The sequence below is a fragment of the Neofelis nebulosa genome, chromosome 11 (assembly GCF_028018385.1).
Source record: "Neofelis nebulosa isolate mNeoNeb1 chromosome 11, mNeoNeb1.pri, whole genome shotgun sequence".
Classification (NCBI taxonomy): Eukaryota; Metazoa; Chordata; class Mammalia; order Carnivora; family Felidae; genus Neofelis; species Neofelis nebulosa.
In genome coordinates, this window is record NC_080792.1 from 13,583,012 (window position 1) to 13,594,733 (window position 11,722).

The 11,722-nt window shown below is 48.6% G+C and overlaps 1 protein-coding gene across 3 annotated transcripts in view; it reads left to right on the plus strand.

The window, feature by feature from the left end:
* The window catches only part of KDSR (3-ketodihydrosphingosine reductase), a 37,649-nt gene extending 26,161 nt beyond the window's left edge, over positions 1-11,488 (plus strand). For 2 of the 3 annotated variants that reach the window (XM_058691876.1, XM_058691878.1), the window contains 4 exons: positions 2,004-2,087; positions 5,673-5,774; positions 7,177-7,413; positions 9,899-11,488. In XM_058691876.1, the coding sequence (XP_058547859.1) occupies positions 2,004-2,087; positions 5,673-5,774; positions 7,177-7,413; positions 9,899-10,018 (543 nt within the window). In that variant the 3' untranslated portion in view covers positions 10,019-11,488. The remainder of the gene's footprint in view (positions 1-2,003; positions 2,088-5,672; positions 5,775-7,176; positions 7,414-9,898) is intronic. The other variant, XM_058691877.1, reaches the window with a different exon arrangement.
* The last annotated feature ends 234 nt before the right edge of the window (positions 11,489-11,722 follow it).

The window sequence follows — 11,722 nt, forward strand, 5'->3', positions numbered from 1 at the left end:
ACTACCTTGAATGGGCGTTGATTGGTTTTCTTTTCCTTCATAGTAATGCTTTAGTAAGTGCGAGTTTCTGCAGCATAAAAATTGGCACTTATGCTCCATAGACTGTGTATTTGCAAAAAGATGTGTATGATTTAGAACGTTTTTTTCCCTATTCACTTCTTTTTGAGTCTGCCTCTTAAAATTACAACTATTTCAAAGAAGTAAATGTAAGCCAAACGCCCTGTCTTAGAATGAGCAGGGGCCCGCTAAGCGGATTTGTAACATTTGGTAAGCAGTCTTTTCTGTTTGAAGCCAAAGCTGACAAAAAGTGGTGATTTCCCTGGGAAGATCTGATTTTGATGTTAAGTTGGTTTTTTTCCCTCTGGTGTAGTGTTGAGCCAACTTTGGATAAATGAAATTCTATGTCGATGTGTGAGCCCTGCAGGGGGCGCCATAGTGCTTTTCAGTCTACTGTGTGTGTGGCCTGGTGGTCTGGAAGGAGCAAGGCACCTTCAGAAGAACCCTTCTCTTAATTCAGGTTCATCAAGAAGTACTTGACTTTTATGAAGTGCTATGCTTTTCCAATTTAAGAAAATACATTCTGTTCTTTATTTTAATTTTCTCAATCCTACGTGGTAAAAAAAAAGTGTATAGTTTCATGCAGTTTAAGGCTTTAAGTTTTAAAACTTCAAACTGAAACTCCCTTTTAAAGAATTTCTGAGCACGTGTTTATGTCACCTTAAGGAAGATAAAAAAAAGTGTGGGGGGGAGCCCTTTCCCACAAAGAACTTAGGAGGTAAAATACAAATATACAAGTAGCTATAATATATATTAAGGCAGCAACATGCAAAGATGAAAAGAGAAAGGACTTCCAGTTAAGAATTCAGGAAAGGAGGGGCGCCTGGGTAGCTCAGTCGGTTAAGCATCCGACTTCGGCTCGGGTCGCGATCTTGTGGTCCGTGAGTTCAAGCCCCACGTCGGGCTCTGTGCTGACCGCTCAGAGCCTGGAGCCTGTTTCAGATTCTGTGTCTCCCTCTCTCTCTGACCCTCCCCCGTTCATGCTCTGTCTCTCTCTGTCTCAAAAATAAATAAACGTTAAAATTTTTTTTTTTTTTTAATTCAGGAAAGGAGACAACTGAGGTGGACCTTTAACCACCTTTGATTTGGGGTGCTGATGCCCCAGCCTGGTAATGAGCGTGCAGCCCGTGCCAGGGGCCCCTCGGTGTTTTCTGTCCCAGTTTCCTCCTTCCCGCCTCCTCCACAGGTCCTTTAAGAAGCAGTGGCATTGTTGAACAGGGACTGGGCTGGGGCTGTCTCGACCCAGGGCCTCAGCTCTGTCCGCATGTCAGTCTTTTGCTAGCCTGGGAGTATGGTCAGAACAGAGACGCTGGTCATCTTGCTCAGGACACACGGTCGAGGCTCTGCATAAACACTGCTGGTCAGGTGTCTGGCCAGCAGTGAGGCGTCTACCGGGATGGTCCCAGTGGCGTTTTCTTATTCCGGCTCTGGTGGTCCCCACTGGACCCGAGACCACACGTGTCCAACGGAGAGTGGCAAGGGCCTCCTGATCTTGCTTCAGCTACTGCGCTAAATTTTATACAGTAACCAGGTAGAAACCGAGTTAGAATCCAGATGGACCGGATTCTAAAAGTAGGAATCTGCTCAAAGGTGGAAAACTGGAATTATTTACAAAGAAGGGGAAGGAGGGTTGTAAGAATTATTTGTTCTTGGGGCACGTGGGTGGCTCAGTCGGTCGAGCGTCCGACTTCGGCTCAGGTCACGATCTTGCGGTCCGTGAGTTCGAGCCCCCCGTCGGGCTGTGTGCTGACAGCTTGGAGCCCGGAGCCTGCTTCCGGTTCTGTGTCTCCTTCTCTCTCTGCCCCATCCCCGCTTGTGCTCTGTCTCTCTCTGTCTCTCAAAAATAAATAAATGTAAAAAAAAATTAAAAAAAAAAAGAACTATTTGTTCTTTAACTTAATGGGCAATGATGGTACTGATGTATCCATTTTTTTTCCCACCTTCAGCCTCTGGAGACTCGTCTGATTTCAGAGACCGTATCTGTTTGCAAACCAGAGCAAGTGGCCAAACAAATTGTTAAGGATGCCATAGTAAGTACAGTCCTTGTTTTCTTCATTAATAGTTGTGATGCTGGATTTCTGAAAAGAGATACGATGTTTGTCCCAGGGCTTATTTTAAAGCGTAAGTCATTGTTGCTTCTGGGTCACATTCATGTCGCATGTAGGACGCCACTCTCCTCCCTTAGATGCTTTATTGATTCCAGGTAAAGTAGTAGGCTTCTGGAAACTAAGTACATATCTTAACCTTAGGAACAGATTGATGAGTAAGGATGTCTGGGAACTTTGGTTCTTTAAAAAGAACGTGAGACCTTCGAGCCGTGTGTCAGTAGTGGGGACCACGTTCCATGTCTGGCCCTGCTGCCCTTTGCTGCTTGCCCACAGCACTCGCACTTGTAGGCGATGTTAGGTACTTGATTAACTGCCTGACTCCTTGATGAAGGACTTTTCCTTCCACCTCCCTGCTTCCCAGTGCCATTTTTCCCAAATGGTCACTAACAAGGAAGTGTGTCCAACCCCACCGGGCCACCATCCTGTCCACCCAGATAATGTGCCTCCAGGCTGCTGAGTCTATTTGGAGCCTGCCATCTTCTAAAACAACGTATGTGCCACAGACTTTTTTCTTTTTCAGGTGTTGGTTTGTTTGTTTTGAGAGAGAGAGCGAGGGCAGGGGAGGGGCACAGAGAGAAAGGGAGGGCGAGAATCCTAAGCAGGCTCCTCTCTGTCAGCACAGAGCCCGCTGCGGGGCTGGAACTCCGGAACTGTGAGATCACGACCCGAGCCAAAACCGAGAGTCGGACGCTTAACCACCCGAGCCACCCAGGCGCCCCGACTGCCACACACTTTTGACAACATCCTGTCAGCCCACGTGCAGAAGAACACACACCAACGGGGGATGTCTGTAAACTTCAGGCCTACGCCGCACGTGGGAGATTTGAGGACCCGTGCAATGAGGTGTCAGCGGGCTGCTCAGCCTCCCTGAAGGGCCGCATGCACTGTTGCACGAGCACCGGCTGAGCAGGATACGAGAAGTATCGAACTCCATTAAGATACAGCCAGTTGGGAGACCCGTGCCCTGTGCTCAAAGGCACAGAAGCGGGGCGCCTAGGTGGCTCAGTTGGCCAAGCGTCCGACTTTGGCTCAGGTCGGGGTCTCACAGTCCGTGAGTTGAAGCCCCACGTGGGGCTCACTGCTGTCTGTGCAGAGCTCGCTTCAGACCCTCCGTCCCCTTCTCTCTCTGCCCCTCCCCCACTTGCACTTTCTCTCTCAGAAATAAACATTAAAAAAAAAAAAAAAGGGCACAGAAAGATGGCAGGAGTGGATGGAGCGGACTTAGCTTTTCCTGCTCCCCTCAGATCAAAGTGGACACAGCCCGTGCCTTGTACGATCTGAAATAGCTCTTTGTATGTTGGCAGGGCTCCTTGAGTCAAGTGGTCTTGAAACTTCATTTTTTGGCCACTTTCCACAGGAAACTATTGACCATCCCAGTGATTTCTTTACAGGTTTATATTTATCAATGCTTGCCGTATTAGAAACTGCAAATGCATAATCTAAAAAGTATTTATTAATCCGCTTAAAATAACCACAATTTAACCCATTACATCTTAATGCAATTTTTCTACAATAATAGTTTTCCAAAACACAACTTCAGCGAGAAAAGTGCCATTGCTTTACATTTCACCAACGTCTTTAATGTTTCTGTGAAGAGAAGACAGCTGGACTCTTATCACTGCCTCCGCATTCCGCCTGCCCTAAAATGTTGTTTGGAGTGAAGGATATAAACAAAAATCTGCCCTTATACAGATATGTAGTTAGGAAACGGAGGAATATTAAATAGGCTTTTCAGAGAATTGCAGACATTCTTCTTTGATATTAAACCCAAACCGGATGAATAGTAGTTTCTTAAAGGTTAATTACAGTGTGGAATTGGAAACCACATTAATGAACTTTTTGTTCTCTGTTGCATTAAAACCCGTTGGTCTTTGCACTTTGCATGTTTTGTACCCATTCATGATTTTGTAATGTTATGCATCCGTCATGTGGAAAATATGGGTTCATTGAGTTACCAAAAAAAAAAAAAAACAAATTTCATCCATTCGTATCACTGCTGGTCTTATCATAGAAGTCTTTACATATTGGGCAGCTGACAGTCTCACAATGGCGGACAGGTTTTCACAAATCATAATTTTTCCTTGAAAGCTCAGATGTTAACATTGACCATAAAAGCTGCCAGCTTTCCTTGAAGTCACAGGCTCCTGTCATTCGTGTTCCACAAAATGTCTTCCAAATACCCAAGTCTGAATAACCACAGATTAATTTTCATGACTTAAACAGTCAGAGGAGGGCCTTTCTGCTGGGCAGCCGTCCCCCTTGGGTACGGAACACAGCAGAAGGCGCTGGGTGTGCCCTCTCTTTTTGTGACGTAGGCTCTTAAGACTTGCCCTTAAGGGTTGAGATTTAATAAAATGAGTAATTTTAGGGGTGCCTGGGTGGCTCAGTCGGTTTAGCGTCCGACTTCGGCTCAGGTCATGATCTCGCGGTCCGTGAATTCGAGCCCCGCGTCGGGCTCTGTGCTGACAGCTCAGAGCCTGGATCCTGTTTCAGATTCTGTGTCTCCCTCTCTCTCTGCCCCTCCCCCATTCATGCTCTGTCTCTGTCTCAAAAATAAATAAATGTTAAAAAAAAAAAATTAAAAAAAAATGAGTAATTTTATTGCTTTATCAAAGGCGTTTTATTTTATTTTTAAATTTTTCTAAGTTTATATATTTTGAGAGAGAGCGAGCGAGCAGGGGAGGGGCAGAGAGAGAGAGGCAGAGAGAGAAGCCCAAGCAGGCTCCACACTGTCAGTGCAGAGCCTTGTGTGGGGCTCATACTCACAAACCGTGAGATCATGACCTGAGCCAAAGTCAAGAGTCGGACACTCAACCCACTGAGCTACCCAGGCACCCCTATCAAGGGCATTTTAAAGCACAACTGACATTTAAAAATTATTTTAAGATTTTTTTTTAATGTTTGTTTATTTTTGAGAGAGAGAGAGAGAGAGAGAGAGAGAGAGGGAGAGAGTGTGGGGGAGGGGCAGAAGAAAGGGGGACAGAGGATCCGAGGCAGGCTCTTCACTGACAGCAAGGAGTTTGAACGGAGGCTTGAACTCACGAGCCATGAGATCATGACCCGGGCCGAAGTCAGACGCTCAACCCACTGAGCCACCCAGGCGCCTCTTTCAAGACTTTTTAAATTTCTGTACATGATTACTGCAAGTGCATGTGGCAGTGGGGGGGTGCTGCTACTGTGGTTTGTGCTAACGAGCTAGCAGTTTCGCCCGTCGGTGCAGATGTCACTCAGCAACGAGGCGATTAAGGTCTTCGTATTGCTATGACCGTCATTTTGTCCTCCTGGATCCCCTGAAAGGGTCTCAGGAGCCCCAGCGTCCACAGACGTACATTTTGGGAACCACCTGTGTCACTATTCCAGCCCATCTGCCAAGGTCACGTTCATCTGTGAGCTCTGACGTAGGCTCTGTCACCCTGGTATGCCACCTAGAGTGGGCCCGCTTCGTTGTTTCTGCCGTGCTGTTTCCTTTCCTGGTTACTACCGTTGCCTCTTTTCCTTTTCTTTTAGCAAGGAAATTTTAACAGTTCCATTGGCTCAGATGGGTACATGCTCTCATCCCTGACCTGTGGAATGGCTCCTGTGACTTCTATTACTGAAGGGCTCCAGCAGGTGAGCTATGCCTACGTCAACGGACAGACGGACAGACAGACAGTGCCTTTCATTGAACCCCAATGAGAAAAGGCTAAAGGAAGACTCAGTGACTTCATCTGAGGATGGGCTGTATCCGTTGTCTCCCTCCCTGTGTCAGGGACACGAAACTTGGACATAGGTTAAAGACACCACCGGAGGGCTTCCGACAGGGGAGAGGTCTTCTGTGTTCTCGGCGCTGTGGACACAGAGAGGGAAGGCCGCTTCCGCCCTCGGGGTGTTCGTCCGGGTTCTCGTCTGAGAACCACCGATCCGAGTGTTTGCGGTAGAGTGATGGAGGGTACTGGGTATCGGAACAGAACACCTTTCCTAGGCGAGTCAGGTCACAGGCAACTAAGCCTAGAGAGGTAACGAGTCAAGGATTCAACGCAGAGCCTACTCTTCCACAAATTCTGGTCCATCCAGGCCACACGGAAGCTAACCGCTTGTGGATGTGCTGCGTGCAGAATCAGAAGGGAGCAATGTTCCAGCCCCAGGGGCTTACGGGCTAGGGGGAGACACAGACAAAAAAGTGCTACCCGTGCCATGTCCTATAACAAGTGTCCTAACAGAGGGCTGGCTCTGCACAGACCCGATGGCGGATGGTGGAGTGTAGACGGAGAGAAGGCTGCCCGCGAAGGGGCCTGTCTACGCCGATGGGTAGTTTATAACCAGGTACGAAGTTACGTGCCGCCGACCGTGTCTAGACTGAAAACCCAAATGGCTCGGGTGTGGGTTTCCCTCACTCTTCTCTTCCACGACTCTGTGACTTTCTCTTAGAGACGGAGGCTGTACTACATGACGCCCCTCTCGGCCTGCGCCTGGCACATGCTAGGAGCTTCGGAGGCTGGCTGGAGCCGCCGCCTGCGTTCCTCACGTGCTGTGTGGTCACCTCGTCCCTTCTGCTTCCGTGACGCCAAACCTAAAACTTGAGCACGGAGCTGCTTCCTCCACTCCGGTGCCGATTGCGCTTCTTTGAGGCGTGTTTCCCCGGGCTGTGACCGCACTGCCCACAGTAGAGCCCTGTTTCCCAGCATCCCGGCCCCGATTCCGTGTTGGCGCTGTGATCAGGATCAGTGTTCGTGTTCACTCAGGAGCCCGACGAGGCAGTGGGTGGCGTCCCTGGCCCCCCTCGTTCTGCCCCGCGCGTGAGGGGTCAGGTCCATCCCTCCCTCCCTCCAGTCCCTGGTCCGCTCCTTTCCCCAGCGGCCGCTGCTCTTGCAGTTCGGGCCTGGGACGCCGCGGTCGGCTCCCTGCCTGGGTCTCACGCTCTGCGAGCCAGAGGTCGCCACTGGGGGCCCGAGGGCCTATAAAATGTTTGGTTCATCTGGTACGAGTGTGCTTGTTGAGATAAAAATTTTGTAATTAGATTTTCCACACAAAGTGCAGATTTCGGACTTCTCTTGGGAAATCAGAAGGCCTCACGGCACCTGGCAGTAACCAGCTGGGGCAGGTGGCGGCCCCTCCGGTGACACGGGGCGCGGCCCCCCCATCCCGGGGGTCTCACAGCACCCGTCCCAGGCCCGGTGCACCAGAGCGCCATCACTGTTCCATGCTGGTTTTTCTGAACTGCAGACCCACCTGGCATGGCAACCCTCAGTGGCTCCCCAGTACCACTGAGGTAAACAGCTTCCGTGACTGCACGTGGGGTAACCCTCTGACCTTTGACCCCGCTCACCCTCTGCCTTTCTTCCCCCTCTTTCCAAGACTTTGTCTCTGCCCCTCTATCCCCACGCTTCCTTTTCTGACCAACTGTTACAACCAACCCACCAACTGCAAGTCTCCCCTTTTATGTTGCTTTTTTGCAGAAAACTCCCAAGACAGTAAAATTCCTTGGACTTAAGTATTTTGGTGTTTTGGCAGGCGGTGTTACAGTTGCTTTTTCTTGATGTGTTTTTCTTTCCGTTAGGTGTTTTTTTCTTTTCAAGTAATAAACTTTATTTTTTAGGACAGTTTTATGTTGATAGAAGATTTGAGTTGAGGGGCCCCTGGGTGGCTCAGTTGGTTGGGCTGAGTTGCCTGGGTGGACCTCCGCTCAGGTCACGACCCCAGGGTTCTCCGAGCCCCACATCCGGCTCCCTGAGGTCAGGGCAGAGCCCACTTTGGATCCTCTGCCCCTCTCTCTGTCTGCCCCTCCCCCGCTCATGCTCACTCGCCCCAAAATAAATAAAACGTTTCAAAAAAATTTGAGTTGAAATTAGGGAGCTCTCTTCCTGTCCCCACCCGGCTTCCCCATTCTTAGCATCTTACATCAATTAGCACGGTCTGTTGTCGCCGTTGATGAGCCAGTCTGCAGACGTCATTGGTTTGCATTAGGATTCAGTCTTGGGGTCACACCTGTTTTGACAGGTGTATAGCTGCCACGTGACCATCGTTGGACTGTCACGTGGGATAGTTCCCCAGCCCGAACATTCTCCTGTGCTTCGCCTGCTCATCCCTCCCTCCCTCCTCCTGAACCCCGGGCAACCACTGACCTCATTGCTGGCCCTGTCGCTTTGCCTTTTTCCAGCCTCCCTTTGGTTCTTAGTTTTTTCAGCGTTGTCCTGACACGCCCTTCAGAGAACCAGTGTTCTCAGGGCTCCCTCGGAGCAACAGCGGCCCCTGTGCCACATGCCTCCCTTCCCGCCCCCCCCCCCGCCCCCCCCCCCCCCCCGCCGTGCAGCCGCGCAGCCGCGCTGCCGCGCTGTCCTGTGGGCGGGGCCTCCTGAGATTCGCCTCCACATCTCCATCGAGGGGGCATCCAGAGTCTAGACTGCCGTGGCCCCCCCCCCCCCCCCCCGCTGATTTCTACCCAGACAGATGAGGAGAAGAGTTAGCTCGTCTTCACACCCTCCTCCTTCCGCTTACAGCCACCTCCCCTCCATTCGCACCCCCCTTTTTACTTCTGTTGCGATTTGGGTTAGATCTGTATTTGAGGTCATCATTATTTTGGCTATTTAAATGCTATTCGCAGCCGAACTCTGTATTACACATTATCAATTTTCCTTTCTTGTGCAACCTTTTGTTTTCCCCGGAACCATTATTGGCCTTTTTCTATGTATGATTAACAATGACCGTCTTCATTTCCTCTCTGGCATATCAGGCACTCTGTCACTTTCCCCTTCTGGAAGGAATCCTTCCCGGAGCCTCTAAGCCACCCGTCAGGACTGACTGCCGCAAGTCCGGGGGTCCCCTCTGCCTCTCATCTGGGCCGGGTCCCCCGCCTCCTGGGTCACATGACATTGTTTTTCTTTGTTGACCGCTTAATGTGCCTTTTTAACTCTTCTAATACTTTTCTGGAAAAGGGCACGTGGGAGGCAAGGTTTTTGAGAACGGGTGTATTTGAAAATGCCTCTCCTTGTGTTTCTAGGAATTTAAAAAATTCCTAGGGAGAGCGCAGTGGCAGAAAGAGTGACAGTTAATGGACATCCGCTGTCTCAACTGGACGCAGTAATTACCTCCTCCAGCTGGTTGTCTTTCCAATTATCTAATAAGCTCGTGGAGGGCAAGCACGGTGTCTTTCTCCCCACAGTGTTAGCGCTGAGCATGCGGTCTGACTTTTGCGATCAGAACGTAAGTCTTGCACCACAAAGCATTAATGGTAGTTTGGATATTTGGGATGCTGGAGTGGCTCTTCCCTAGCTGGTAGAACCCTAGGACTAGTGGGAATACCTATTTTTGTTCTTTGTATAATTTGAGTTTATTAATTGGACAAATATTTCGCTGTGACACCTCTGATGGACACGTGCCGTCCAGGGGTGCAGAGCGGACAGCTCCTGTCCTCTGTGTTCTCCTGACACTTTCGGGGTTTTCATCGTGCCTATCCTTGGAGCAGATTGGAAGATGTGTCTTAGAAACCGTTTATCAGGGGCACCTGGGTGGCTCAGTTGGTTAAGCGTCGGACTTCGGCTCAGGTCACAATCTCCCGGTTCGTGAGTTCAAGCCCCACATTGGGCCCTGCATGCTTGGGGTTCTCTCTCTCTCCCTTTCTCTCTGCCCTTCTTCCACTCATGTTCCATCTCTCTCTCTTTTTCTCTCAAAATAAACAAAACTTAAAAACAAACCCTTGAAGAGAGCTGTTGTTTTGTGCTGTCAGACGAGCTCAGGGGTCTGTCTCTGTCTTGCAGGTGGTTACCATGGGCCTGTTCCGCACCATTGCTCTGTTTTACCTGGGAAGTTTCGACAGCATAGTCCGTCGCTGCATGATGCAGAGAGCGAAATCTGAAGTTGCAGACAAAACTGCCTAATTCTTACCCCGGGAGAAAAGACTGTTTCTAAATAATCTGAACAGCCTGCTGCTTAAAGGGACCCAGATTGTGGCCTACAGCCACTTAAATGTGTTGCTTTTGAATCTGTGAGATTGGACCAGCGCTCTTCAGATACCTGGCTCAGGCGAGGGGATAGATGTTCAGCGCCAGGTGATATTATTAATACTATGCAAATATGGAACGGGAGGCCCCTGATTGTCTGAGGCGGAGACATGAGGATCGTATGGGACCAAAGGGCCTGTGAGCAGGGGAAAGAACGTCATTCCAGAGTGATCATTTACATTTTTCTATTTATTCTCTTTTTCTTCCTCCACTGAGATTAAGCCCAGAAATGTACCTTATGATACATAGGACGACGTCTCGAGGACATTCTTAACCTTCCACGAAAGGCAGTCTGTGGGTTTTGGGAGCCTTTTTTCCCCCCTTCTTTTTAACATGGTGTATTTGATTCAAGAGGAGTTTCACACATTGCTGGAGACTCTCAATGCACGAGAGAGCCCCTGACTCACTGTGCTTCTGGTGGAAACTCGTGGCTTCTCTCTCTCTTTGATCCCGTAAAACTACAGGGGGATGAGAGAGGGCAGTGCAGTGGAAGGGAGGGAGAGAAGTATCCTCCAGTAGGAAAAATCACGCTTTCCTGCCTTCTTTAGATAGACGCGAATGCTTAGAGCACTTCTCATTTTTCATTCACGGGGAAAGGCAGCCTCCCCCAATTTTTTCTGAAGAGAAGTAAAATCTTAGAAGCTTAAAAGTTTACAATTTCTTCAATAGCCATGGTGACGTGGAGCCCGCCCATTCTGTTAGAGGGCTCTTTCCATTCTTCCCATCCCTTCCTTTCCAGTTTTGCTGATACTGCTATACTATTTTTGTAAAAAAACAAAAACAAAACCAAAAAATGGCCAGTGAAAATTTTTTGACTTGACTTTTTAAATTAACTCATGAATTAATTAAAACACGAAAAAACTTAGAAAAGCGTGACATTCTTCTCGTAGCATACATGTAGCTTTTAGGAAAGGCTGATGAGCGTCCATGTACGGTTTCCTCATTAAGAAAAAGAAGATAGGACAGGGCCGAGCTCGCAGATCCTCATCTTGGCAAGAAAATGATCACCCATCGTTTCTGTGACTCCTGCTGACCCAGAGAACCTTCTCTTCATGCCCCATGGTAAGGAAGCCCAGTTATCACTCCTGTCACGTAGCCCTGGAGCCCTCTTGGCCCCGTGACTGCCGTTTTTAGATCCCAAGCTCCGTTGCTCACTTTAGTGGATTTCTACAATAAAGTGCCTCTGATGAGTTTGGCCGATGTTCCCTGCTTCACGCCATCACTGTACTTGCTACCCTGCTGAAGGCAAGTCACCTTCCTCATAATGCTACCCCCTCTCCTCCTTGCATACACAAGTATGCATATACTATGCATACAAAAGATGAAAGACTTAAAAATTATAGCCAACCTTTTTTGCTCTTGAGTTTTTGGCTCTCTTGACTTCAAAATGACTTCTTCTTCTTTTTTTTTTTTTTTAAGTAAGTAAACATCTTACTTTTTTTTTTCTTTTTTAAGTAAGTAAACATCTTACTTAAAAAAAAAAAAAAAGATTTATTTCCCAGTGTTCTTTTAATGAGGATCTGGGAATGGCATACTTTAACACTGACAAAGTTAGAAGAAATTATTATCGAATATATACGT